The 26,083-nt window shown below is 46.2% G+C and overlaps 1 protein-coding gene across 1 annotated transcript; it reads left to right on the top strand.

The window, feature by feature from the left end:
- Positions 1–1,222: 1,222 nt before the first annotated feature.
- ZCWPW1 (zinc finger CW-type and PWWP domain containing 1) lies at positions 1,223–22,308 on the top strand. Its single transcript, XM_060256404.1, has 16 exons — positions 1,223–1,256; positions 2,830–3,113; positions 4,243–4,321; positions 5,407–5,455; positions 9,861–10,015; positions 10,348–10,497; positions 12,844–12,960; positions 13,999–14,119; positions 17,292–17,367; positions 17,570–17,674; positions 18,962–19,045; positions 20,211–20,265; positions 20,384–20,481; positions 20,868–20,931; positions 21,079–21,204; positions 21,560–22,308. Exons 1-16 carry the CDS (start codon positions 1,232–1,234, stop codon positions 21,880–21,882), a joined length of 1,911 nt encoding a protein of 636 aa, XP_060112387.1. The 5' UTR covers positions 1,223–1,231; the 3' UTR covers positions 21,883–22,308.
- Positions 22,309–26,083: the final 3,775 nt, after the last annotated feature.

Genomic DNA, 26,083 nt, shown 5'->3' with positions numbered 1-26,083 from the left:
GTGGACAGAAGAGATAGTTACATAGCCAGCCATGTTGGTTGGTCTGCCGTAGAACTAGATTTGAGCCCCGGGGCACCTTAAAGGCCAACAAGATGCTGTGTGTGTGTGGGGGGGGGGGGAATCTGCCAAAGGGAGCTTTGACTCTCAAAAGCTTATAGTCCCTAAATTTTGTTGGTCTCTGAAGTGCCACTGGACTTCCGTCTAGCTGTACATAAAAGGTAGATTTCCCCTGCCGCTTAAACACAAGGCGCTAGACCAGGGGTGGCCAAACTTGCTTATGTAAGAGCCACATAGAATAAATGTCATATGTTTGAGAGCCTCGAGACACGATTGTCAGATGTTTGAGAGCAAGCAGGAAGGAAGGCAAATAAACGGAGGAGGAGAGGTGGAAAGAAAGCGATTTTAAACTTAAATGCATTCTCCAAGCAACCAGTTGGCTTAGCTTGGAGAAGTGATTTAAAGAGACAAATGCCTTCTCCAAGCCAGCCCACCAGGTAGTGACTTTGACAGCCCCACAATATGTGTGAAAGAGCCATATGTGGCTCCTGAGCCACAGTTTGGCCACCCCTGCACTAGACTGTGGGGAGGGGGTTCCTGTGTGGATGTGTCAAAGAGGAAAAGCCCCTGTCTCTGGTGGCCACCCACATCACTTCTAAAGTTGGGGGCACATTTGGCAGGGCCGCTGCAGAAAATCTCAGTTTACAGCAAGTTCATATGGGAATATGGGGTCCTTGTTAGAAAGGAATCAGTATGTGGTAGGAAATGCCCTTGCCTATTGGTGTCTGCCTGAGGCAAAGGGATTGAAAGCAGAAATCTTCTGCTCAAAAAGGAGAATCTGAAAGCACTTTTGAGACATTCTTTCACTGGTTTAATTGTTCTGGAATAACTGTCATACTTGCTATTCCATGCTTTTGTGGCTATTCACTCAAGAGGATCTCACAGACTTTGTCTTGGTTAAATTACATAGTTGTGGTAAAACTTAGTTGGTCTTAAAGGTGCACTTTTCTACTGCTTTGTTCTATAGTTGTGGGAGATTAACCCATCTGAAGCAAGGAGAGAGGGAAAATCCAGGGGACTCTCCCTGTCTTCATCTTCACAAGGAGCATTACCATTTTGTTTCTGCAGAAACCCAGTTAAACATGTGCCTTTATTACTTGCTCTCTTTTCTCTCTTCCCTTCTTAATAAAAGAATTTGATTGGAACAAAAATCTCCAAGACATACAGTTCTGTAATGGCAAGACAGAACAATGATGAGGGTAAGATCAGTTTGTACTTTGTTTATTTATTTTAAAGGAAACATGGGGAGGGGCTGTTTCGCACTGGGGCTGCTTATCAATACAGTCCTGCAATGCACAGACCAGAGGCCACACACACAAACACACACACCCTTTAAGGGCATTTCTCAAGGAAACAAGAACGTTTTAGTTAGTTTCCAAAGATTCTAAATGGGCAGTGAAGGAATAGCTGTGCCTGTGTTCCCCTCTTTCTTTTTAAAAAGCGGGCTAGATATGCGATCACCAATGCTGGGGAGAGGCAGACCATATTTTTCAGTCTAGTTCTTGCTCTCCCAAGGCTGTAACTGAAAAATCCTTAATTCTGCTTCTTTCAAAAACAGGAGTGTGAAACTGACAAGAATAACTTACAGTGCTGTTGGGCAGAGACAGCCCACATCCTTCAGACAGAAATAAATTCTTATATTTTTCAAGCATTAATACAAATAATTTCAAAAAGTTTTTTCTGCAAGATAACTTCCTGATAAATAAATGTGGTGCCTTCCATTCCTGGTGAAATGTTACTTAATGTTACCTTAGCCCAGGGGTGGCCAAACTTGCTTAACATAAGAGCTGCTTAGAATAAATGTCAGATGTTTGAGAGCATGAAGGAAGGTGAATAGATGGGGAGGGAGGAAGAAGAGAGAGGTGGAAAGAAAGCAACTTTAAATGCAATATCCAAGCCCTCCAGCTGGCTTGGCTTGGAAAAGCGATTTAGACAAATGCCTTCTCCAATGGGACAGTAGGGGCTTTGAGAGCCAGACAAGATGTGGCTCCTAAGCCACATTTTGGCCAACCCTGCCTTAGCCACTTACAAATGCGTTGTTTGGCCCAGCTTTGATGCTACTGGGAAGTGGGGTTTTCTCACTTTCCTACAAAATCATGGTGTGTACCACCTTGGGTTGCCAACCTCCCCCAGAATTACAACTGATCTCCAGGCTACATAGTTTGGTTCCTCTGGAGGAAATGGCTGCTGCATGATGCAGGGATTAAGAGCAGTGGAATCTAGTCTGGAGACCCCACTCCTGTACATGAGGCCTGCTGGGTGACCTTGGGCTCAGTAGCCTCACCTACCTCACCTATTCTTGGTGCTTGGGTGTGGGAGGGCTTCTAGTGTCCTGGCCCCACTGGTGGACCTCCTGATGGCACCTGGTTTTTGGCCACTGTGTGACACAGATTGTTGGGCTGGGTGGACCATTGGCCTGAACCAACATGGCTTTATTTACATTTTTAAAATGTTCCTAAATATTACTATATACCATTAGAGGGGGCTAGCTGCCTTACTGTGCTATTCTAAGCAAAGCTATATACTTCTAATTCAATTGAAAGATAGATTCAGGAGGGTAGCTGTGCTGGTCTGCAGCATCAGAAGAAAGATTGAGTCCAGTGGCTCCTTTAAGATCAATGGAGATTTACTCTGGACTCAGGCTTAGAAAGGTGTGGTGCTGCTTAGCTTGGCACTGCTAGTCTGTTGTGGTAAAAGCAGGACTAATGTTTGTAGCACTCTTTTTAACTAGCGTATTCGCTAACGAGTGAATTATGTTTTCCATTATTTCAGAACTCCGGAAAGTGTCAAAGAAGTTCTTTGCTCCTCCATTAATCAAACCCAGCACTGCCTTTTCTGAAGGAGAGCTAGACCTTCCTAGGAAACAAGAAGATGGCCAAGCAAATCCTGTTCCTCTGAACCTCTCTGCAGGCGATGGAGCTGCGGCCAAACCCGTGAAAGCACATTATCCAAAGGTCAACACGGAAGATCAAGATAAGCAGAAGAGGAGCACTAAAGTAGAAATGACAGCGAAGCACAAGAAGGATCGAGACATTACCAAGAATGTAATTGGAAAGGTATATTTGGCCCCTTGAGTTTGCAGTGGCAATGGAGAATTGCATGGGGACAGCATGGAGCCTTAGCATGGGGTGATTCCCTGTTCTTTCCCCTTGCACCCTTTGTCCCCCCCCCCTCCCTCTCCTTATGCCTCTATCAGACTTTTGTGTGTTTTTTTTAGACCAGTAGTTTGTATATTTCTGCAATGTTGTAACGCTAGTGATACAGTGATGCTGCCTGTAATAAAAAAGCCTGGGAGGGGGAGCAATTGAACAACAGTACTCAGAAGAACCACTGCAGTTTGGGAGACGAGATGGAGGAGGTGGTCCTCTTGGAAGCCCAGTTCATCTTGGAAGTCACTGTCAAAGGGGACAGGGCGGGAGCTACGTAGTTGTAGTTTCTCACTGCTGAGGGAAATCTCCAGTGGCCTGTTAGAAGCTTTGCTGCTCTAAAACTTCCCCTGCTTTCTAAAAAAAATTAGTGGGCTCCAGAAAAGCTGTTGGCAGGTGCCATGGTGCCCATGGGCACCACGTTAGGGGCCTCTGAGCTAGAGGTTTACTTTTCTAAAATATGAAAGCTGGAATTTAGAGGAGCTCGTAAGTAAATTGCTATCATGATCTAGCTATTTCTTGAGGGGTAGGGACAAACCCCCCCCTCCCTGGCAGCATGGGAGGGGAAATGGCCTCACTTTCCTTGAGAAACAGTCAAACTTAAAAGTCCTCAAAATGCGGAGTTCTCATTGTCCTCCCTCTCTGAGATATTTTGTACAATGTTGTGTGTTTCTTTAAACGTTATTAAACATGGACATTATTTGTGCACATCTTACATCTGACGTTCAATAGGGCCTCTTTGGTGGATATTAAATTACAGTCATGAAAAACAAGAGCATCGCCCAGGCATGAATGAACTTAACTAGTGTGTGGAAATCACTGGAGGCTATGAGAGTTTGGTGCCATGGGAAACAATTAGATAAGACTCCTACTGGAGGAAAGGATGAGTCCTTGCACTGAAAGAGCCCTATTACGCAGTCCTTATTTTTCAGCTGTGTATTTATGTGAGCAAGAGGTGCTGGCTTGGGGTCTGTATTTACTGTCCAGTCTAGTTGATGCAGGTTTTTTGTAACTACTCTGTTTGCTCATCTTTTGGCAGGAAGACGATTGCCTCAGCGACTCAGTATTTGAAGAGATTGTTGAGAGTGTACTTAAGAAGTCTTTGGAGGAGTGCATGGGTATGCTGACAGAGAGATCTTGAGAATGGGCGAGAGTACTTCTTGAGAAAAGAAGTCCCTCACTCACGCAGTAATTCAGTTGTGGAATTCGCTATCACAAAAATGGCCTCTTTAGATGGCTTTGACAGGAGATTAATGCATCGATAGGTGAAGTCTGTCCATGGCTGTTAGCCCTGGTGGCTAAATGGAATTGCCACGATCGTAGACATTAAGAACAAAAGAGCAGCACTGCTGGATCAGACCAGTGGCTCATCTGGCCCAGTAGGGTTTTGTGCCTTGCTGATGGGATTTCTGTGGACCTCTGGTGGGCCATGGTATGAAAAATGAGTAGGTGGATCATTGTTCTGATCTAGCATAGCTGTTTTAGGTTCTTAGAAGAGTGATAAAGAAGCTGCAGTGTAACTAGGGATGGGCACAAACTGGAATATGTGGTTTGTGGCCAAACCACAAACTGAATCAAACCAGGAGGTTTGTTCCTGAACCGCGTTGTGGCCCCGCAAATCCCATTGACCTCACTTTCTTTAAATGGGGTTTGCAGAAAGCCCTCAAAAAACAACTAAGCAGGTTTTTGCAGGGAATAGAAAGCAGGTATTTAAAGGGAGTCTTAAAAAGTTCATGGACATTTGTCAGGCTTGCTCAATTGCCCAGGAGCTACAGAGCAAAGCCTGTACTTTCTCCATTGGCTGAGGCTCCTCCCTTGGGGGGGAGGGGGAGAGCTTGCTTTGTCAGGCTCTCTCAATCACACAGCAGAACTACTGAGCCAAGCCTTTCTTCCTTCTATTGACTGAGATTCCTCCACCTCCTGGTCACCTGGAGAGGGAGGTAAAGAGCCAGAGCTTCCTTTGCTCAGTTCCCTTGATCCTATGAGAGAGATACCAAGAAAGCACCTTTTAAAAAAGCACCTCTGTGTCCTTTATAAAGTTCGTATCTTCATTTTCTGGCATTGCATTTTATAACACACGTGGCCCGGCTGAACAAGGTCTCATTTATGTCAGATCCAGCCCTCATAACAACTGAGTTCAACACCCCAGTTTTAAGGCATAGATAGCAGAGCTGCTTAAAGACAGTTACTTTTTTATTTCCAGAAGACCTAAAGAAGATAGCTCCTTCAGCTGAGGAACAAGGTCTGGGAAGGTAAGTTTCTCAAACCTGTTTGTATGTGGTGGGTCTTGTGATAACATACTGAAGGCAGGGGCATTCTGCACATTCTCAGAGGCACTCTCCAGCCAGGGAAGTTACTCATTGCTGTAGTATACAAACACCATTGGTGGGTAGAGATTTTCTACGTAGGACCTGATTGAAAACCAAAGTGATACAAATAAACAAGCCTTAAGAGGAATCAGGCCAATCAGTCTGACTTCAATACCGGGAATATTGGTAGAAACCATTATCAAAGAGAATTAGTAGGCACATTGATGAACACGAGTTATTGAGGAAGACTCAGCATGGGTTCTGTAAGGGAAGATCTTACCTTACTAACCTATTAAGAGTTCTTTGAGGGAGTGAACAAACATGACTCCCAGAAAGCTTTTGATAAAGTTCCTCATCAAAGGCTCCTTAGTAAGCTTGAGAGTCATGGAGTAAAAGGACAAGTCCTCTTGTGGATCAAAAACTGGCTAATTAAGAGGAAGCAGGGAGTGAGTATAAATGGACAGTCTTTGCTGTGGAAGATGGTAAGCAGTGGGGTGCCGCAGGGCTCAGTACTGGGTCCCATGCTTTTTAACTTGTTCATTAATGATTTGGAGTTGGGAGTAAGCAGTGAAGTGGCTAAGTTTGCAGATGACATTAAATTGGGTGGTGAAAACCAGAGAGGATTATGAGGTACTTCAGAGGGATCTGTTGAGGCTGGGTGAGTGGGCGTCAACGTGGCAGATGAGGTTCAGTGTGGCCATGTGAAAAGTAATGCACATTGGGACCAAAAAGCATAGCTATAAATACAAGTTGATGGGGTGTGAACTGGCAGAGACTGACCAAGAGAGAGATCTTGGGGTCGTGGTAGATAACTCACTGAAAATGTCAAGACAGTCTGCAACTGCAATAAAAAAGGCCAACACCATGCTGGGAATTATCAGGAAGGGAATTGAAAACAAATTAGCCGGTATCATAATGCCCCTGTATAAATGGATGGTGCAGCCTCATTTGGAATACTGTGTACAATTCTGGTCACTGCACCTCGAAAAAGATATTATAGCATTGGGAAAAGTGCAGAAAAGGGCAACTAGAATAATTAAAGGGTTGGAACACTTTCCCTATGAAGAAAGGTTAAAACGCTTGGGGCTCTTTAACTTGGGGAAACGATGACTGCGGGGTGACGTGATAGAGGTTTACAAGATTATGGATGGGATAGAGAAGGTAGAGAACGAAGTCCTTTTCTCTCGTGGGCATTCAATGAAATTGCTGAGCAGTTGGGTTTGAACTGATAAAAGGAAGTATATCTTCACCCAAAGGGTGATTAACATGTGGAATTCAGTGCCACAGGAGGTGGCGGCTGCAAGCATAGCCAGCTTCAAGAGGGGAATGGATAAGCATATGGAGCAGAGTTCCATCAGTGGCTATTAGCCACAGCTTATTGTTGGAACTGTCTGTCTGGGGCAGTGATGCTCTGTATTCTTGGTGCTGGGGGGGGGCACAACAGTGGGAGGGCTTCTAGTGCCCTGGCCCCACTGATGGACCTCTTGATGGCACTTGGGGTTTTTTGCCACTTGTGACACAGAGTGTTAGACTGGATGGGCTATTGGCCTGATCCAACATGACTTCTCTTATGTTCTTATGTAAACTGGTCTTAAGTTATGGTTGACATATGTTTTGTTGATCTTTCCAGTGTGTTATGCTTCCATCTTTCACTGGTGCAGTGAACAAAGTCTTGCTGTCTTACTTGGCAGAGATGTGATGATGTTGGCTATATTTGCAATTCTGCTTAAAGAAAACTAATACATTTGTAACTACTCTCCTACCACCCAGAACACCCCACCGAAATTTCCCTGCCATGATGAAGAGAGGACGTGGCAACTCAAAATGAGACACTAGCCACATAACGCCTCACTAGCCCTTTGACTGGCCACACTGGACCAAGCGAGGCTGTCCTGGTGTCTTCCATTTCACAAAGACCTTCTCACTTCAGATCTGAAAGATGTGAACATATGAAGCTGCCTTATACCAAATCAGACTCTTGGTCCATCGAAGTCAGTATTGTCTTCTCAGACTGGCAGCGGCTCTCCAGGGTCTCAAGCTGAGGTTTTTCAGGCCTACTTGCCTGGACCCTTTTTGGAGATGCCAGGGATTGAACCTGGGACCTTCTGCTTCCCAAGCAGATGCTCTACCACTGAGCCACCGTCCATCCCCTAAAGGATGACTCCATAGTGCTGAACATATGAAGCTGCCTTCTACTGAATCAGACCCCCCCCGGGTCCATCAAAATCAGTCTTGTCTATTCAGACTGGCAGCGGCTCTCCAGGGTCTCAAGCTGAGGTTTTTCACACCTATTTGCCTGGACCCTTTTTTGGAGATGCCAGGGATTGAACCTGGGACCTTCTGCTTCCCAAGCAGATGCTCTACCACTGAGCCACCGTCCCTCCCCAAGCAAGGTGGACTGCCACAGGACGTTGTGATGTCCATGCCTGGCCAAACCACTAGTGTGGAAGTAGGCTGAAACTCCCAGACCTTTGCATGGAGCACTTGCTCTTGTGCGACGCTCTTTCTGACACCCTGTTCACTTGTCTGCTTAGAACGTTTCTAGGCTGTCTTTCCAGGAGACTTGCTCTTGCTGGCTTAGAAGTGAAACACAGTGAAAACACCACGCAGATTAAGAAATAGTTAAAAATTAACGAAGTATTAACACAGCATTAAAAAAAAAGACATCATCAAGCCTTGTTCACGGCTCATTTTCACTCAAAACATCAACCAGCACCTTTGATTTTTAGGTCTCAGTGTTATTAAATGTAGTCTGTAATCAACGTGGGGTTTTTAATTTGCACCCCAGTTTAAGTCTTGAGTTGAGAAAGTGCTTTTTTGGGGGCCTTGTGGAAGCAACTTTTGTTGTGAAAATGCCCAGAGACTCCCTCCCCAGCCGCATTACCGGAAAGGAGCCCAGCAGGCTCTGTGTGTGAATGCCCATTTTTGGCCTCTGGGTGGTGCTGCAGTACAGGCTATGCAGATGCCCAGGCTTTATCTTTGCAGGTTGCCAGCAGTTCCCAGGCCTCTGCTCACAGCTGTGTGTGTTGTCAAAGAAAAACTTCTGGGTGGCAGAGGACAGAGTAAAGAAACCGTGAACGAAGAGGAGTGTTCATTATCCCCCCCATCTACCATTTCCCTGCTCTGAACAGACCTGCCTAACCACTTCCCTGCTTGCAGGATTCAAAATGCAGGTCAAAACCCATGTTGAGCCCTGCTGCTCTTGGTGGGAAGAAGAGACCTCCCAGGCAAGTGGAAGGAAGAGGTAGTTGGGAAGAGCTACCTCCCCCTTACTATTTTTTCAAAAATGGCATTGGGGCTCTTTTGCGTGTGTTAGTGCCGTGCATAACAAACATCTCGGGCATCTCAGGCAGACTGCGGGTGCCTGCTGTGTTTCTCTCTCCTGGATTCTGGAGGTCCAAGGGGTTGTAGGATCTCATTCATTTGGGAGAGAAATGGTTGTGTTCTGGGTTTGTTTAGCTAGAAATATAAAGGTAAAGGTAGTCTCCTGTGCAAGCACCAGTCGTTTCCGACTTCGGGGTGACGTCGCATCACAACGTTTTCATAGCAGACTTTTTTACGGGGTGCTCTGCCATTGCCTTCCCCAGTCATCGACACTTCCCCAGCAAACTGGGTACTCATTTCACCGACCTCGGAAGGATGGAAGGCTGAGTTAATTTGAACCCAGCTTCCGCCAGGATTGAACTCCGGTTGTGAGCAGAGAGCATGGACTGCAGTACTGCAGCTTTACCACTCTCTACTATGGGACTCCTTAGCTAGAAATGCAGGAGACTAAATGCAAAGCCCTAGAAGCAAGAGTGGTGATTTAGTTCCACGGTACCTGCAGTGTTCTGTCATTGGGACTCCAGACATGTAGTTCGGTGCTAAAAGCTGGAGGGGAAGGGGAGAAATTATTAGGATTGGGCTTCAGCACTGGAGAAGGGCAAGTTTTACTCTTTTGTCCCTGTCCTCTCCAGGATGTTCCCCAAGCAGAAATTTGCACACATTTGTTTGTGCATGCACACACACACACACAGAGTAGGTTCAAGCTCTGGTAGAGAAAAAGATGAACACCTGTCTTGCGCCTTGTCTTTGTTCCAGCCAAGGGTACGCCCAGACGGGGTATTTCTCAGTTGTGCTCTTGGTGGGAAAGCCCTGATCCAGAAAGGACCTCCTGTGACTAATTTTTTAGGGCCAATTTATACAGTCCATATTCTAGTCACATTAGTACCACATGCCACTTGGCTCCCTTGTTCCTTCTTGAAAACATCCCCCTATTTTTCATATAAATTGCTCTGAGAAGGCCTGTTTTCTCAAGCTGCGGGGGCTGAACTGTGCCTCAGGATTGTGCTTTCCCTGTTTGTCACAGAGGAACTGTGGGAGCCTCTCCACCTATAAAAGAAGCTGTCTCTGAAAAAGCAAGTAGGGATGAAGATGTGATGCTTCTAGAAGCGGAACAGAAGGAATCTCAGCGTGAGAAGAGGAGACGCAGCAAGCTTTCTGTGAAGGACAACGGTGATAAAAGTAAGAACTCCCTGTATAACACTCTCCTTTGGAAAGAATGGGAGCTGTGAAAGAGCTCAACACCAAGGGCTGTGGAAAGAATGTGTCAAGATGAGTAGGAATGAGGGCAAGGGGAAAAGAGAGAAGTGTGGGGGGAGGGCAGCTACGTGGGGCAGAGTGACATCCACATTCTTGCCAAAGTTTGAAAACAAGTTGCTTCTGCTGACTGCTAAACAGTTCCTGGTTTCCTCTTCTAGCCACCAGCTCCAGTGTCGCCACCCCATCACTCGTCGGGTGTTTTTCTAAAGAGGCAATAACACACACAGGACTTGTTTTTCTTTGTCTCCTGGCAGATGAGAACCCAGAAGCAGACAATGGGGGGCGTAAAGAAAACCGGAAAGGAGCGCCCAAGAAAAAAGTTCAGGGCAACACCCAGATCGTTCACCAAGAGGAAAAGCAAAAGGAGGGGGAAGAGGAGGAGGCAGCCGATGAAGGAAGTTGTAGTGAGCCTCCCCATCCCTGCCAAAGGGTTTCGGAGGGGGGGTGGCAGACGAAATGGGTGGTGGTCAAAGACCTTGTTTGTTAGATGAGTCTGGGAGCACCAAAATGCCAAACAGCTGTAGCTTTGCAGATAGTTCCTAGGCACTTGGTGGAGATTAAGATAGTCTTAATTAACTACCAGAGAGAGTGAGAAAGGAAGCTGTTTGGCCTACTTAATTATAAGAGGCATGATATAAAACCTTCCCTTTCTCCTGAGGCTGCTTAAAGGCCCAGCTTTAGCCCACAGTGTGTTGCCACCACCAGTAATGTCGGTCTCTGGCAGCCTGCTCAGGAGCAGAGATTTTAAAACAGTCATGTCTCTTAAGTAACAGAGAATCCCATGTTTCTAAATCCCTGAGTCCCTTGAGAGAGCCAGTTTGGTGTAGGGGTTAAGTGTGTGGATCTTATCTGGGAGAACTGGATTCAATTCCCTGGTCCTCCACATGCACCTGCTGATGTGACCTTGAGTCAGTCACAAGCTCTCACAGAGCTGTTCCTCTCAAGAACAGTTTCTGTCAGAGCTCTCTCAGCTGTGCCTACCTTACAGGGTGCCTGTTGTGGGGAGGGGAAGGGAAAGGAGATTGTAAGCCACTCTGAGGCTCCTTTTGGCAGTGAAGGGCGGGGTTTAAATCCATATCTCTTCAACGCTGAGGAGGCATATAGGTGCACCCACAGCTGTATGGGGCACCTTACTTTGAAAATCTTTCTCGCCCAGCGCAGTCTCCTTGGAGGATAGCCTTCTCTTTTCAGACCTGAAGGTTAGAAGTACCACATCTTTGTGCAGTGGCCCTTATTTATAAGGCCCATCTATGAACCAAAGCATGCATTAGGCTCATCTGGTCACTTCACTGTGCCCTCTCACAGACTGGCTCGTTCCTTCTGTGTCCATTTTGTGGAACAGCTTACTGGAGAAGTCGGAGGGGCCTTTACTAGGGACTGACTAGATTGAAATCCAGTGGGACTTTAGAGACCCAACAAGATTTTCGGGGTGGAAGCTTCCAAGAGTCAAAGCTTCCTTTGTGAGATACGGGATGTCTCGTGTCTGTCAAAGGGTGCTTTTATTCTTGAAAGCTTCTACCCCCAAAATCTTGCTCGTCTCATAGATGCTACTGAAACCGATTCTAGGTGTTCTGCTGTTCTCCTGCAGACCAACAGGGCTACCCTCTGGAAGATTACTGGGTATTGGTGCCCAGGTGGCTCTGTGCAGTTGTGTCGGAGGTCTGAATAGGCCGTTCTATTACGTGTTGTTATCTTGTTCGTTCTATTGTCTTGTCTGCTGGCATTTTGTTAGCTCACTCTGGAGAAAGGTGAGGATACAGAGAGTGTAATAAATGAATACATGAATCCAGGTGGGCAGCAGCCGTGTTGGTCTGAAGCAGTAGAACAAAGTAGGAGTCAAGGAGCACCTTGAAGACCAGCAAGGTTTTGTTCGCTTTCGTATGCATGCATACTTCTTCAGAAGGGGATGGGGTACATGAATGCACATCTTGATTCAGAAGGGTAGAATGGACCATCTCCTAAGACAGAAGACTGCACACACCAGTCACAGACAACGAATGATGGAAAGGGCTGGGACTCAGTGGCAGAACATCTGCTTGGCATGCAGAATGTCCCAGGTTCAACACACGGCATCTTAGCTAGAAGGAACAGGTAGGAAGTCTTGTGAAAGACCTCCGTCTGAGACCCTGGAGAGCCATTGCCAATCTGAGTAGACAGTGCATACTTCAAAGTAGAATTATAGAATCAGAGTTGGAGGGGACCGCCAGTCCAACCCCCTGCACAATGCATGAAATTCACATACACCTCCCCCCTAAATTCACAGGATCGGCATTGCTGTCAGATGGCCATCGAGCCTCTGTTTAAAAACCTCCAAAGAAGGAGAGCCCACCACCTCCCGAAGAATCCTAGAGTTGGAAGGGACCTCCAGGGTCATCTAGTCCAGCCCCCTGCACAAGGCAGGAAACTCACAAACACCTCCCCCTAAATTCACAGGATCTTCATTGCTGTCAGATGGCCATCTAGCCTCTGTTTAAAAACCTCCAAAGAAGGAGAGCCCACCACCTCCCGAGGAAGCCTTTTCCACTGTGGAATCGCTCTAACTTAGGAAGTTCTTCTTAACGTTTTGTCAAAATCTCTTCCGATTTAATTTCAACCTGCTGGTTCTGGTCTGACCTGGGGCCACAGAAAACAGCTCAGCACCAAGTACCAAGGGTTTGATTCGGTGTAAGGCCGCTTCACGTGATGCCTCTTCACACCACACCAAGCACATTCCGTGAAGTTCATGGTGCTCTTTCCTGTTCTCCGCTCAGGTTGGTGTGTGGCCTGGGTCCAGTGCTCCCATCCAGCCTGTGGGAAGTGGAGGTGCCTCAGCAGTGACATAGACCCATCAGCTCTGCCTGAGAATTGGTCCTGCAGCGAGAACCCAGGTAAGGCAGAAGGCCCGGTCTTTTGCCGGGGGAGTGGTGAGGCGCTTGGCAGCTCCTGCTTCCCTCGGCCCAACAAGAGAGGTGTGCTGGTGTTACTTCTGCCTGTTGCATGCCCCAAGGAACCGCTATCTGCCTGGGTGTAAAGGATGTGACTGATAAAAGGAAAGCCAGTTTAAGCGTCAGTGTGAATTTGCATAGCCCGCACCAGGGATCCCCAGCCTTTTTGAGCCTGTGGGCACCTCTGGGATTCTGACACAAGGTGGTGGATACAGCAATGAAATGGCTGCCGCAGGAGGTGGAGCCAAGCGCTGAATGTCAGGCAGTGAGGTTCGGCATAACTTTGTTTATAGTAACTCTTCAGCGTTAGAAGCCCGGTTTGATAAAGGATGCCTTTTAATCTGCATGGCCCATCAGAAGGCCTGCTGGGCTCTAGTCTCACCTGACCCTCCCCACTATCTGGAAACACTTGGTGGGCTCCAGGAAAGGGGCTGGTGGGCACCGTAGTGACCACTGGCACCATGTTGGCACTTGCGAATGATAAAAGTAAGAGGAATTGTTTTCAGTTGCCCCAGATCAGACCAGAACCAGCGGGTTGAAATTAAATCAGAAGAGTTACCGGCTAAACATTAGGAAGACCTTCCTGACAGCTAGAGCAGTTCCTCAGTGGAACAGGCTTCCTCAGGAGGTGGTGGACTCTCCTTCCTTGGAAGTTTTTAAGAAGAGTCTCGATGGCCATCTGATTCTGTGAATTAGGCAGATCATGAGAAGAAGGTCAGGAAGGGTGTGTTTGTGGGGAGAGCTATTTGTGAAGTTTCTGTATTGTGCAGGGAGTTGGACTAGATGACCCTGAAGGTCCCTTCCAGCTCTATGATTCTGTGGTTCTAAATGTCTCCAGAATTGTGACCTATTTTCTTTTAGTCCTTTTCTCTGCCACTCCTTCAAAATAAGGACACAGACTACTTCCTAGGTGCCCACAGCCTCTTGCAAGCACAGAAACAGCTTGTGAAATCCAGTCACCTTGTCACTTCTCTGTTGCAGATCTTCGGTACAACAGCTGCAGCATCCCTGAGGAAACATGGTCAGGGTCTGAAAGTGAAGTGGTCTATGCAGTTTATATCCCCGGGTCAATTGTGTGGGCCAAACAGTATGGATACCCATGGTAGGCACCCCATCCCCAGCTAAATGTATTCATTTTAAAATAGTATGCAATTTCCCTGAATTTGGTCTGGGATCCTAAGGACACTTAGCCCCACTGAAATGAATGAGAGACATTCAAGTGCCAAAGGAGAAAGGCGTGTCAAAAGGACCTGGTGTCAGATTGCAGGAGTATTTTGTTTATTTTTATTTATGTTCTTTATAGTCTGCCTTTCTCACTTGGACTCAAGGTGGCTTATACAGAGTGAGTCAATATGATCGACATTCAATGAACAGTACAAGGGGATTGTAGAACCAATCAGAAATCTAAAAATGGAACATAAGTATTAATATGACACGTTAAGTGATGCAAAAATTACATAGCAGGCTCCTCGTTTCGGCAAGCTAAACACAATAGTCTAGACCACAGTTGCTAATGATTTATCCAAGTAACTTTGTGAATCATTTAGTTCAGTGCAACTCTGTTGCCTGTGCAGAAAAGCCCTCTTGAATAATTCAGTTCAGCATAGCTGGCAGAAAGCCCTTCAAGTGGGAATCTTTCTGACTTCCTCAGGCAGGCCATTCCATAAGGTGGGGGCCACAATGGCAGGGGGGCAAGGAACTGCAGATACCATGCAATCCTAAGGAGAGTTACACTCCTGTAAGTACATTGAGTTCAGAAGGGTGCTCTGCCAAGGATTCTGCTCTAATAGTGTTAGAAGAACATGGCTTTCTGCTAAACTGACAGGTTTTCTGTTTCAGCTGAGAGCACAAAACTGTCCACCCACATGTGTAAATGCTTAACTGAGATCCCCCATAGTGATTTTATTTTCAAAGCTCCCAGTATCTACAACTCCCAGTCCAATGGCTCCCCGCAGTCTGTTCCACCGCTTACCCTCCCTGAGAAACTTAGCCAGAATAGCCAAGCTTATTAGCACCTTTGCCAGTGCAGCAGCTGCAGGCTTTCGATGGAAAACTGGCCAAGAATGGGGCCTCTGGTCCACAGAAAGGGAAACTCCCAGTCCTTTGAATAAGCTATATGCTTCTTTGATGCCTACCATACGTCTTATATTCTTGAAAGAGTTATTTGAAGTAAGGCAATGATGTTTGTTTGTTTGGCACCTTCAGTGTGGTTGGCAGAAACAGAATGCAGGGTAAAAGGTAGAATCTAAAGTTAGATACAAAGAAGGGTTCAGGGCAGGGGAAAGGGGGAGTATGATCCCATCACAGGGATTTAAACTTAGTACCTGGGGCCATGGCACTCAACTTCCCAGTGCCATTTCTACTGTTAGAAATTCCTCCTCCCCTCCCCCCATCTGCTTTAAGCTTTAGTGGGGAAAAAGAAAATCCATATTGTGCAGCTTTTTTGTTTCTTAAAAGGATCAAAAAGGGATGGGCTGTGGCTTACAGTACAATCCTAAAGAGACTTACTCCAGTCTAAGCCCATTAAAATGAATAGGCTCAGACTGGTGTAACTCTCTTTAGGATTGCACTGTTAGTGGTAGATCAGGAATTTTAATGGTAGCTCAGCATGTGGAAGATCCCAGGCCCAATTCCTGGCATCTCCAAGTGAAAGGATCAGGCAGTAGGTGAAGTGAAAAGCCTTTCTCTCTGGAGAGCTGCTGCTAGTCTGATTCAGTATAAGGCAGCGTCATCTGTTGGTGTGCATTATTCTAGGTCTCTTGCTTTGAATGCACCGGCTTGTGCCTTCAGGGAGGGGCCACGGCTCAGTAGTAGAGCATCTGCTTGGCATGCAACGGTCCCAGGTGCAACCCCTGGCATCTTCAATTAAAGAAGACAAAACATTAGGTGATATGAAAGACCTGTACCTGAGAACTTGGAGAGTTCTGAGTAGGTCTGGTTCAGTATAAGGCAGCTTCATGTATTCATGTGACAGTTTTGATCAGGGAAATAACACAAGGAATTAAACAACAGCAACAAAACTTTTCCTATTTTTTGGGACCTGAGCCATATTTATCTCCCTGTTCCACCACTTCATACCTGCTTTCTGCAGCTCAGTGTTACGACAGAAAATCTGATCATGGATTCCTGATATCATATGTGGCTTAACCTTCTCAATCCCTCAGTGAAGAAGGCAGTTTTATGAATAGGTTATGCTCATAAGCTAAAAAGGAGAGCCAGCTTGGTGTAGTGGTTAAGTGCATGGACTTTTATCTGGCAGAACCAGGTTTGATTCCCCACTCCTCCACTTGCAGCTGCTGGAATGGCCTTGGGTTAGCCATGGCTATTGCAGAGGTTGTCCTTGAAAGGGCAGCTGCTGTGAGAGCCCTCTCAGCCCCACCCACCTCACAGGGTGTCTGTTGTGGGGGAAGGAGTTAAAGGAGATTGTAAGCTGCTCTGAGTCTCTGATTCAGAGAGAAGGGCGGGGTATAAATCTGCAATCCTTTTTCTCATAAGCTAAAAGGGCAAAGTTTTACATTTGAAGTTTTTGAATATTAAGAACATAAGAGAAGCCATTTTGGATCAGGCCCATGGCCCATCCAGTCCAACACTCTGTGTCGCGCAATGGCCCCCCCCCAAAAAAACCCAAGTGCCATCAGGAGGTTCACAAGTGGGTCTAGAAGCCCTTCCACTTTGCCCTCCCCCCCAAAGCACCAAGAATACAGAGCATCACTGCCCCAGACAGTTCCAGTAATATACTGTGGCTCATAGCCACTGATGGACCTCAGCTCCATATTTTTATCCAATCCCCTCTTGAAGCTGGCTGTGCTTGTAGCCACCACCACCTCCTGTGGCAGTGAATTCCACATGTTAATCACCCTTTGGGTGAAGAAGTACTTCCTTTTATCTGTTTTAACCTGACTGCTCAGCAATTTCATGGAATGCCCACGAGTTCTTGTATTGTGAGAAAGGGAGAAAAGGACTTCTTTCTCTACTTTCTCCATCCCTTGCATAATCTTGTAAACCTCTATCATGTCACCCTGCAGTCGACGTTTCTCCAAGCTAAAGAGCCCCAAGTGTTTTAACATTTCTTCATAGGGAAAGCGTTCCAAGCAATTAATCATCCAAACCTTTATTCCTTGATGAATGCCATCTGGAAGAATTTTCCTTTGCCAAATAGACTTCTTCTTTAAAATGATGCCCAAAGTCTCAGGGGGAAAGCCCTTACCAGACACCAGGACTGACCTGGTGCAATCATAACGGGGCCTTCTGCTCTTTCTTGTCTGTGGTTATAGGTGGCCTGGGATGATAGAAGCTGATCCTGACATTGGAGAATACTTCCTGTTTTCCTCTCGTACAGATTCCCTTCCTGTAAGCATTGTGAACATTTGTTTTGGTCAGTGGAGGATGTGTATCAACAGCTGCCTCCATCTGAGAGTAGTCATATCTCGGCTCTGGCAAAGGGTCGCCACACGTAATGGCGTTGGGCGCGGGAAAAGAATCCAAGCTGCTGCATACTGGATTAAGGTCACTCCCATCAGCCAAATGTGGTGTGTTTTATTCCCCATTGCAGTCCAAATACCACGTGACCTTTTTTGGTGACTCTGTATCCCGGGCTTGGATCCCTGCTTCTATGCTGAGGAACTTTGGTGAACCAAATGCAGAGGACAATCGTCTGGTAAAGGGGCTTTTGTTTGTGGCTGCTAATTGCAACGGAAGATGACTTAGATCAGTAGCCAGGCAACAGGAGGTTGTGGGTACTGAAAGAAGCCCAACTGACAGGTGATACCTTTTGACAGCAAACACAAAGCAGCAGAAGGCTACAAAAAATAGGTGGGGGTAGCTAAGTCATGACCTCCTGGCAGAGCTGGGAAGGGAGGGGGGGTGTCTTGAGAGCAGAGGGGTTCTAGTGATTGGAGGACTCTGTTTTGTTCAGTTCCCTTCCCCCACCCCCACCTCATCCATGCCAACCCTCTATGAACTTCATTCAGGGCACTGAGCTCCTCCTCCTTTTCTCATCTGTTGTTCCACCAGTGTTGTATTTTGCAATTAGGAAAGACTGCTGACATTACATTATGGCTACATGATTAGGGTGGCCATCAGCAGGGGATGGGGGGGGGGTAGGGTTGCCAGATCCAGGAGGACAAACTCAATGGGGTATAGTGCCACAGAGTTCACCCTCCAAAGCAGCCATTTTCCCCAGGGGAGCTGATCTCTGTTGTCCAGAGATAAGTTGTAAAACTGGGGGTTCCCCAGGTCCCCCCTGGAGATTGGTATCCTTTTCATGATGCAGTTACATTTAAAGCCGTTCAGCCCTACTGCTCCTCAAGTGGTACTGTGAGGAATCCAGTTCTGAGGACCAGACGGGATGTGGTGGTGTCAGATGTGTGTTTAAATTCTGATTTCCCCATGTCACATGGGAAAGGGTCCCTCCCCGCCCCAAAGGGGCACACAGAGGAAGAGTGCAAACCCCTTCTAACACCTGCCCCGTCACCTCCCCCCATGCAGTTGTCTCCCAGCTTATTCTGATATCAGAGCACAATGAATAGAAAAGAAGCTTTCTGGGGAGGGGCTGCAAGGAGATAAGCAGTGCGTGGTTGAGGCCAGGTACCCTTTGCAGTTAAAAACAGTCACATACGCATGTTACTGCCCTTCTGTCTATGGGATTGTGGCAGAACTGGGTTTAAAGCATACCTTGCATCTAGCTTGCTTCTGGATGTGCAGAGAAACCCTGTGTGCTTCCCAGAACTAGAGTTCCTGGAGCTTCCCTGGGGAGGTCAAGATGGTTAAACCTATGCCTGTTTTCAGTATACACATGCCTGTGAAAAGCCTTCCTCCTTCCCCCCCTCCCCAAAAAAGTCCGTGATTTTTGTTTGGGGGTTGGGAGGACTGAGAGGAATAGCATTTCAGCCCCAGTTGCTAAATCTAAGCGTCCTTTCAGTGTGTCTCACACTTTGTCTTTCAGGCCAAACCCAAGATCAAAAGTGACAAGAAGAATCTGGAAAGGGCCCAGAAGATGGCAAAAGAAGCAAGGCAAATAAGCATTCCGGTAGGACAGGGGGCAGCCTTCACATTTGTAAATGTTACCCTTTGGACTCTTTTTTGAGTTCTGCAATTGGGATACTTTTAGAACAGCTGGAGGGATCCTCCCAGTGAAAACTGCTGGCAAAATGCTGTCCAGAGCTGCTTCATTCAAACGTAAGATAAGATGGATCAGACCAGTGAGGGTCCATCTAGTCCAGCATCATATCTCACACAGCAGCCAACCAGTTCCTCTCGAGGTCCAGCAACAGGGCAGAGAGGTCTTTCCTTATGTTGCCTTCTGGCACTGGAGAACCAAGTTTTACTGTCTCTGGATGCGGAGCTTCCCTTTAGTCACCATGGCTGGTAGCCTCTGATAGACCTGTCCTCCATGAATCTGTCTAATCGTCTTATAAAGCTGTCTGTTCCTGTTGCCATCACTACATCTCCTGCCAGCAAATCCCACATTTTATGCACTTGTTATGCAAAGAAGAATTTTCTGTTTCTGTGAGGCTTTTTTTGGGGGGGGGTGGGGTGCTGTGCAAACTCGATTTAAATAAGGGGAGGATGCTCATTCCCAGACTGCACCTTTGTCTGGTTTGTAACTTTTGGAATCCCTGTGACTAATTTCGTCTTAAAGGTGCAATTGACTCCTATTTTGCTCTACTACTTCACACCAACACCGCTGCCTATTTGGATCTAATACTTACTTCTGATATTTTAAAAAACAGGGGGGATGGTGAGCAACCTCCTGTTGCATGATGAGGAAACTCACTTGTGAAGGACTCTAACAGTACTCCATTCAGATCTAGCTCTCCATCAGTTTCATTCCCTTTTGTCCACATGGGCAAAGAGGAGATGCCAGCTCAGCCTTTAGGAAGCTGGACTGCAGAGATCTACAGGGCTCAGCGTGAGAACTGATCCTATTTAAAGTTGGCATGAAGTCACTGGGGGAGACAAAGCTACGTGTGGTTTTGGAGTGCAGCGGCATCACGTTATACTGATAACACCCAGCTCTGCATTTCTGTTCATAAATGTCCCTGATCTGAGGCAGTGCGCGGCAGCTGTAGCTGGATGACGCGTCTGAATCTAGACACTTCTTATTTTGGACTGCAACAAGTCCAGGTTGTTCCTTCTTTTTTTCTGCAGCAGTATATCACTACCTATCTTGCTCTTCCCCTTTACTGCACCAGGAAAGAATAAGAATGTTTGGATTCTGCAGCCGATTCGGAGAGAAAGACCATAAAGGTATTTTGGCTTCGTCGCTTGGAGTGGTATGAGCAACTGAAAGCCTTAATGTTATCAGAGAAGTCAGGAGACAGCCAGGATGTCTCTTATAGACTCCCTGTTCTTTTTTGCATTGAAGATCTTGACAACCTCACCTGTCATCCTCGTGCCAAGAAGATCCAGGATCCAGTTGGCAGGAATGCAAGCACTGTGACATCGACTAAGAGCCAAGACCAGGTTTGCGGATTTGGGGAAGGGCCATAGTTCAGTGGCAGAGCATCTGCTTTGCACACAGAAGCTCCAAGATTCAACCCGTGTTGTTTCCAGCTTTAGTCCAGTTTTTATCTTTATTTTTAAAGGCTCAGGTAGCAGGTGATGTGTAAGACTTCTGCCTGAGACTCCTGAAGAGCCATTGCCAGTTAGAGTAGGCAATTCTGAACTTGATGTACTTCACATAACGGTGCTTCATATGTTTGTGAGAGGAGTTTCTTGGGGTGACTGATTCCCTTTTGCATTTGACCATTGCAAAAGGCCCTCAGGTGGTTATTAGGAAAGTGTTTCTGTGGACTTTATCAGTGTGGCTATTTGTGCTGTCTGATTAACTAACAGCTTCTGTATTCTAGCTTCTCCTTGGGACTCCAGTGGTGAGACCTGATGGAAAGCTTACGAAGAAAACCTGTGTCAAAAGTGAGTGTTTTGGCTCAGGAAGCTACGCTCGCCACGAAGTAATTTCCAGCCCAGCCCATTCTAGCCTTCAGTTTCCCATTTGCTCCACAATTTTGAGCGCTAGGCTTGTATGGAAATAAAACCAGTGCCTCCAACTTGCTCATGCAGGAGGCAAAAAAAGCACACTGGAAGCTGAAAGCAGTTCCCCTTTATCAAAGAGGAGTCGAAGAAAGGCAGTGCCCCTCAAAGCTGTAGCTGAGTCCAAAGGAAAGAAGGAGCAGGAAGATCTGAAAGGTAGGAACCAAATTTAGTCTCTCTTCCTTTACTGGTGTAGATGAGAGGCTTGTTCTGTTTGGTGTCAGAGACACTGTTTCCAGCAGGGCAGCTGTGTTAGTCTGTTGCAGTCAGTGCAACCAAGACTCCAGGGCCTGCTCAGTCAGTGCACAAAGGCAAAGAGACACAACTGTGAATGGAACTTCAATCTCATTTTTATACTTCACGTGATTATTTGAAGTTCATTTAGCACTGCCAAGAGCAGAGCCTGGAAGGGACTGGGATTATGCAACAGGAGAGGATATTGCTGTGACACACAGGATGATTGTGTGGTCCAGGGAGGAAAGTCATCATTGGTTTTTGTGTTCCTCTCAAGGTCCTGAGATGTCATTTGTTGTGCCAAGGTGTAAGGATGCTGAAACCAAACATCCCAGTTCCTGCACTGACAGCAGCAAGGCTAATTTATTGCCATCTGGTCATCCCAGTGAGAAGGGTAGTTTGAACAAGGCCGAAACCTCTCAGGCGGCAGAAAATAATCTGGCATTGAATAAGGTCCGTGTGAGCCATGAGGAGCTGGAGGAGTTGAAGGCCTTTGGAGACAAGGAAGAGGGACATTTTGGTAGCCAGGAAATGACTGTCTTTGCTGAGGAGAAAAATTACTCTCCTGAAGACTTCTCCTTGGCCTTGTTCGAAGAGTAACAGTTTGAAGGGAGATGGCCTTTTGAAAGGATGGATTATTTCTCCCTTGCAGTCACTGAGAAGGGCAAGCCAAAGTGGACAATCGGCCTATTGGAGAAGATGCCAATGCAGATTTACTTGCGCTTACTTGAGTTTACCTGTCTTGTTCTAAATGTAGCGGCAGAACGTGTCTCTCCCCTTTATTTATTAAACAGGGAATTTGCAAACACAGCCATAAACATGACAGGGATTCTTGCTTCAGCCTTGATGCAAAAGAAAATCCAGACAAAACAGCATCGCAATAGGGGCGTTTTTCTGGAAGTGGTTTTGCAGTAATCTAACAGTTCGTGTTGGCAAATGTTCACATTCAAAATGTATGCTTGGTGAAAGGAAATTGTTTAGTTATAGTTTGGTTCAACTTTTATTAAAGTCTACTTCTGGACTTCAGTGGGCATCTACTGTATCATTTAGTTTTTACTAAACCCACAGCTGATACTGTGTGCGGTTTGAGAGGGTACTGGGTAAGTTGGTGGAAACCGTTATTAGAGAATTCGTAGGCATATTGATGAACAAAAGCTATTGAGGAAGGCTCAGCATGCGTTCTGTAAGGGAAAATCTTGTCTCACTAACCTGTTAGTGTTCTTTGAGGGGGGTGAACAAACATGTGGACGAAGAGGACCCAATAGATGTTGTTTACCTTGATTTCCAGAAATCGTTTTGGTAAAGATCCTCATCAAAAGCTCTTAAGTAAGTTCAGTATTCAAGGGGTAAAAGGACAAGTCCACTTGTGGATCAAAAACTGGCTTAATTAATAGGAAACAGAGTGAGTATAAATGGGCAGTTTTCACAGTGGAAGGTGGTAAACAGTGGGAGTACCGCAGAGCTCAGTACTGGGTCCATTGCTTTTTTAACTTGTTCATTGATGATTTGGAGTTGGGAGTAAGCAGTGAAATTGCTAAGTTTGCAGATACTAAATTGTTCAGGGTAGTGATAACCAGAGAAGGTTGTGAGGCACTCCAAAGGGATCTGTCGAGGCTGGGTGAGTGGGCGTCAACGTGGCAGATGAGGTTCAATGTGGACAAGTGCAAAGTAATGCATATTAGGGCCAAAAATCCTAACTATAAATACATGTTGATGGGGTCCGAACTGTCAGAGACTGACCAAGAGAGAGATCTTGGAGTCATGGTAGATAACTCACTGAAAATGTTGAGAGTGTGCGATTGCAGTTGAAAAAAAGGCCGACACTATGCTGGAGATTATTAGGAAGGGAATTGAAAACAAATCAGCCAGTATCATAATGCCCCTGTATAAATCGATGGTGCAGCTTCATTTGGAATACTGTGTAAAGTTCTGGTCACCACACCTCAAAAAGGATATTATAGCATTGGAGAAAGTCCAGAAAAGGGCAACTAGAATGATTAAAGGGCTGGAGCGCTTTCCCTATGAAGAAAGGTTAAAGCACTTGGGGTTCTTTAGTTTGCAGAAATGACAACTGAGGAGGGGACATGATAGAGGTTTACAAGATTATGCATGGGATAGAGAAGGTAGAGAAAGAAGTACTTTTCTCCCTTTCTGACATTACAAGATCTAGTGGGCACTCAATGAAATTGCTGAGCAGTCAGGTTAGAATGGATAAAAGGAAGTACTTCGTCACCCAAAGAGTGATTAACACATGCAATTCACTGCCACTGGAGGTGGTGGCAGCTACAAGCATAGATCGCTTCTAGAGGGGATTGGATAAATATATGAAGCAGAGGCCCATCAGTGGTTATTAGCCACAAGGTATAGATGGAACTCTCTGTCTGGGGCAGTGATGCTCTGTCTTCTTGGTACTTGGGGGTGGGGGCAACAGTGAGAGGGCTTCTAGTGTCCTGGCCCCACTGGTGGACCTCCTGATGGCACCTGGTTTCTGGCCACTGTGTGACACAGAGTGTTGGACTGGAAGGGCCATTGGCCTGATCCAACAGGGCTTCTCTTATGTTCTTATGTGACTCAGAGTATTGGACTGGATGGGCCATTGGCCTGATCCAACAGGGCTTCTCTTATGTTCTTCTGTGACATAGAGTGTTGGACTGGATGGGCCATTGGCCTGATCCAACATGGCTTCTCTTACGTGACACAGAGCATTGGACTGGATGGGCCTTTGGCCTGATCCAACGTGGCTTCTCTTATGTTCTTACGTGACACAGAGTGCTGGACTGGATGGGCAATTGGCCTGATCCAACATGGCTTCTCTTATGTTCTTATGTACCTGACTGTTAGTCTGCAGTAGACTAGCTAGACCTGAGTCCAGGAACACCTTAGAGTCCAACAAGATTTTGGGGGTAGGAGCCTTCAAAAGTCAAGGCTCCCTGTATCAGTGTGCATGCACTATCCCCGCGAATGGTCTGACTGCGTATTTGTGTATGCACACACTGATTTAAAAGATATGACTTAGGAGTCAGCAGACATCCCTCCCCTCGTCCAGAAGAACTGACCGGGCTCACTCTTACAAACATGTCATGGATTTATAGGCTACTCCAGCAATGAAGATGATAACATATTTGGAGTGGAAAATCTGTGGGGGAACTTTGATGGCAGCTTTTGAGCAGCTTTGCTTATCAGAAAGGCCAGGTAAGAATTATTTGTAGGCTCTTGCTGTACTAATTTTGGCTTGCCATGAGCCTAGGCACCATAGACACTCCGTCCCGTTAAAGGAATCTTACTGTCTTTCAGGGATTGCCTGTGGTCACTGTGGCAAGCATGGACACTTTTCCTGATGCCCACCAGGTGTTTTTAGAAAGTGGGCAGGGCTAAGGGAGGGGTTGCCCAGCAAGGCTTCTGATTGGCCACTGGAAATTTGACTGCAGATTTTTTAAATCCTTGTTTTGGCAGTAGCTTTCACCATAGCACAAGGACTAACAGGAAGCTGCAGTAGCTGTTTTTTTGCTGGCTTCACCTCCTGCTGCAGCCATTTTGTGGCTGCCATTTTATGGCTGCACCCACCATGATGTATCAGAATCCCAGAGGTGCCCACAGGCTCAAAAATGTTGGGGATCCCTGCTCTATTTTCATTTCACATCCTCTCCAGCAGCCAGATATACCCCTTTCAGATCCATTGTCATCACTCAGAAGACTCGATATCTTGTTCAAAAATTGTGAGGGTGAACTGAACAGTTCTAGATTTCTGCATTTCCTCACTGTTCCTCTGTTAGTCAACAGGGAGTGTAGTTGTGTTTACTGTAAAGAACGGTGGTGGCGGCGGTGGCAGCGGTAAAAAATGCCATCAAGTTGATTTATAGCGACCTTATATGGTTTTCAAGGCAAGAGACAAACAGAAATTATTTTCGTTTAAAGAACAACCACCCTGAATTGCAGGAAATGAAGAAAGCACATTTCTGATGAAGAAGGCACATCTCCTCTGAGATACAGTTTCTCCTATTCTACCTCCCCTCCCCATTTACATTGACCTCCCACCAACCTCATCAAAACATCCCTATCAACTAGTTCCATAACCAATGAGAGAATTTGTCACTGAATTGACTCTCCTGAGGAATATTCCCTGTGACTTGAATGACCCTGATCTCATCAGATTTCAGAAGCTGAGCAGGATCGATTCTTGTCAGTATTTGTAAGGGAGACCACCAAGGAATACCAGAGTTCCTACAGCAGAGGCAGGCAAGCCACCTCTGAATGTCTCTTGCTTTGAAAACTGTATGAGTGTTCCCTCTAAGCTGAGTTAGCTTGAGCTGGCTCACAGATTTTAAGCCTCCAGCTCACACATTTTTGTCAGCGCAGGAAAAATGGCCCCAGAGTACAATAATTTCTGCAGTAGCTCACAACTTTAATACCAGTAGCTCACAAAGTAGAATTTTTCCTCACAAGACTCTGCAGCTTAGAGGGAACATTGGTTACCCTAAGTCAGCTGTGGATTGACAACACTTTCAACCACTGAGGAACATTCAACTAGAAGTTCCAGGAAATCTTTTGAGTCTTGGGTGAACCAAGAGGTTAGTACTTTAATAGATACTTCTAACCTCTCTCTGTGGATCCATGTCCAAGGTTCTGAACTATAGTTGCCTTCAGCAGTCACTTACATCTGGTAGAAAGTTCTAGAACCTACATGTGGTTTAAGAGTCCAGGTACATACTGAGCCGTATCTTGAACCATCGCTGCATATTAGTTTTCCTTATTTAATCCCCACCCCTAATTATGGGGTCACTGAATTGAAAAGACTAAACTA

This window comes from Heteronotia binoei, chromosome 15 (genome assembly GCF_032191835.1).
Source record: "Heteronotia binoei isolate CCM8104 ecotype False Entrance Well chromosome 15, APGP_CSIRO_Hbin_v1, whole genome shotgun sequence".
Taxonomy (NCBI): domain Eukaryota; kingdom Metazoa; phylum Chordata; class Lepidosauria; order Squamata; family Gekkonidae; genus Heteronotia; species Heteronotia binoei.
This window is presented reverse-complemented; position numbering and strand designations above follow the sequence as displayed.

Excerpts from the sequence above, each read along its gene's own strand:
- ZCWPW1 (XM_060256404.1), top strand. The coding sequence starts at position 1,232 with ATGGCAAGACAGAACAATGATGAGG. Across the intron at positions 10,498-12,843 it reads AGCCGATGAAGGAAGTTGTA|GTTGGTGTGTGGCCTGGGTC; the intron begins GTGAGCCTCCCC and ends TTCTCCGCTCAG. Across the intron at positions 14,120-17,291 it reads AAACAGTATGGATACCCATG|GTGGCCTGGGATGATAGAAG; the intron begins GTAGGCACCCCA and ends CTGTGGTTATAG.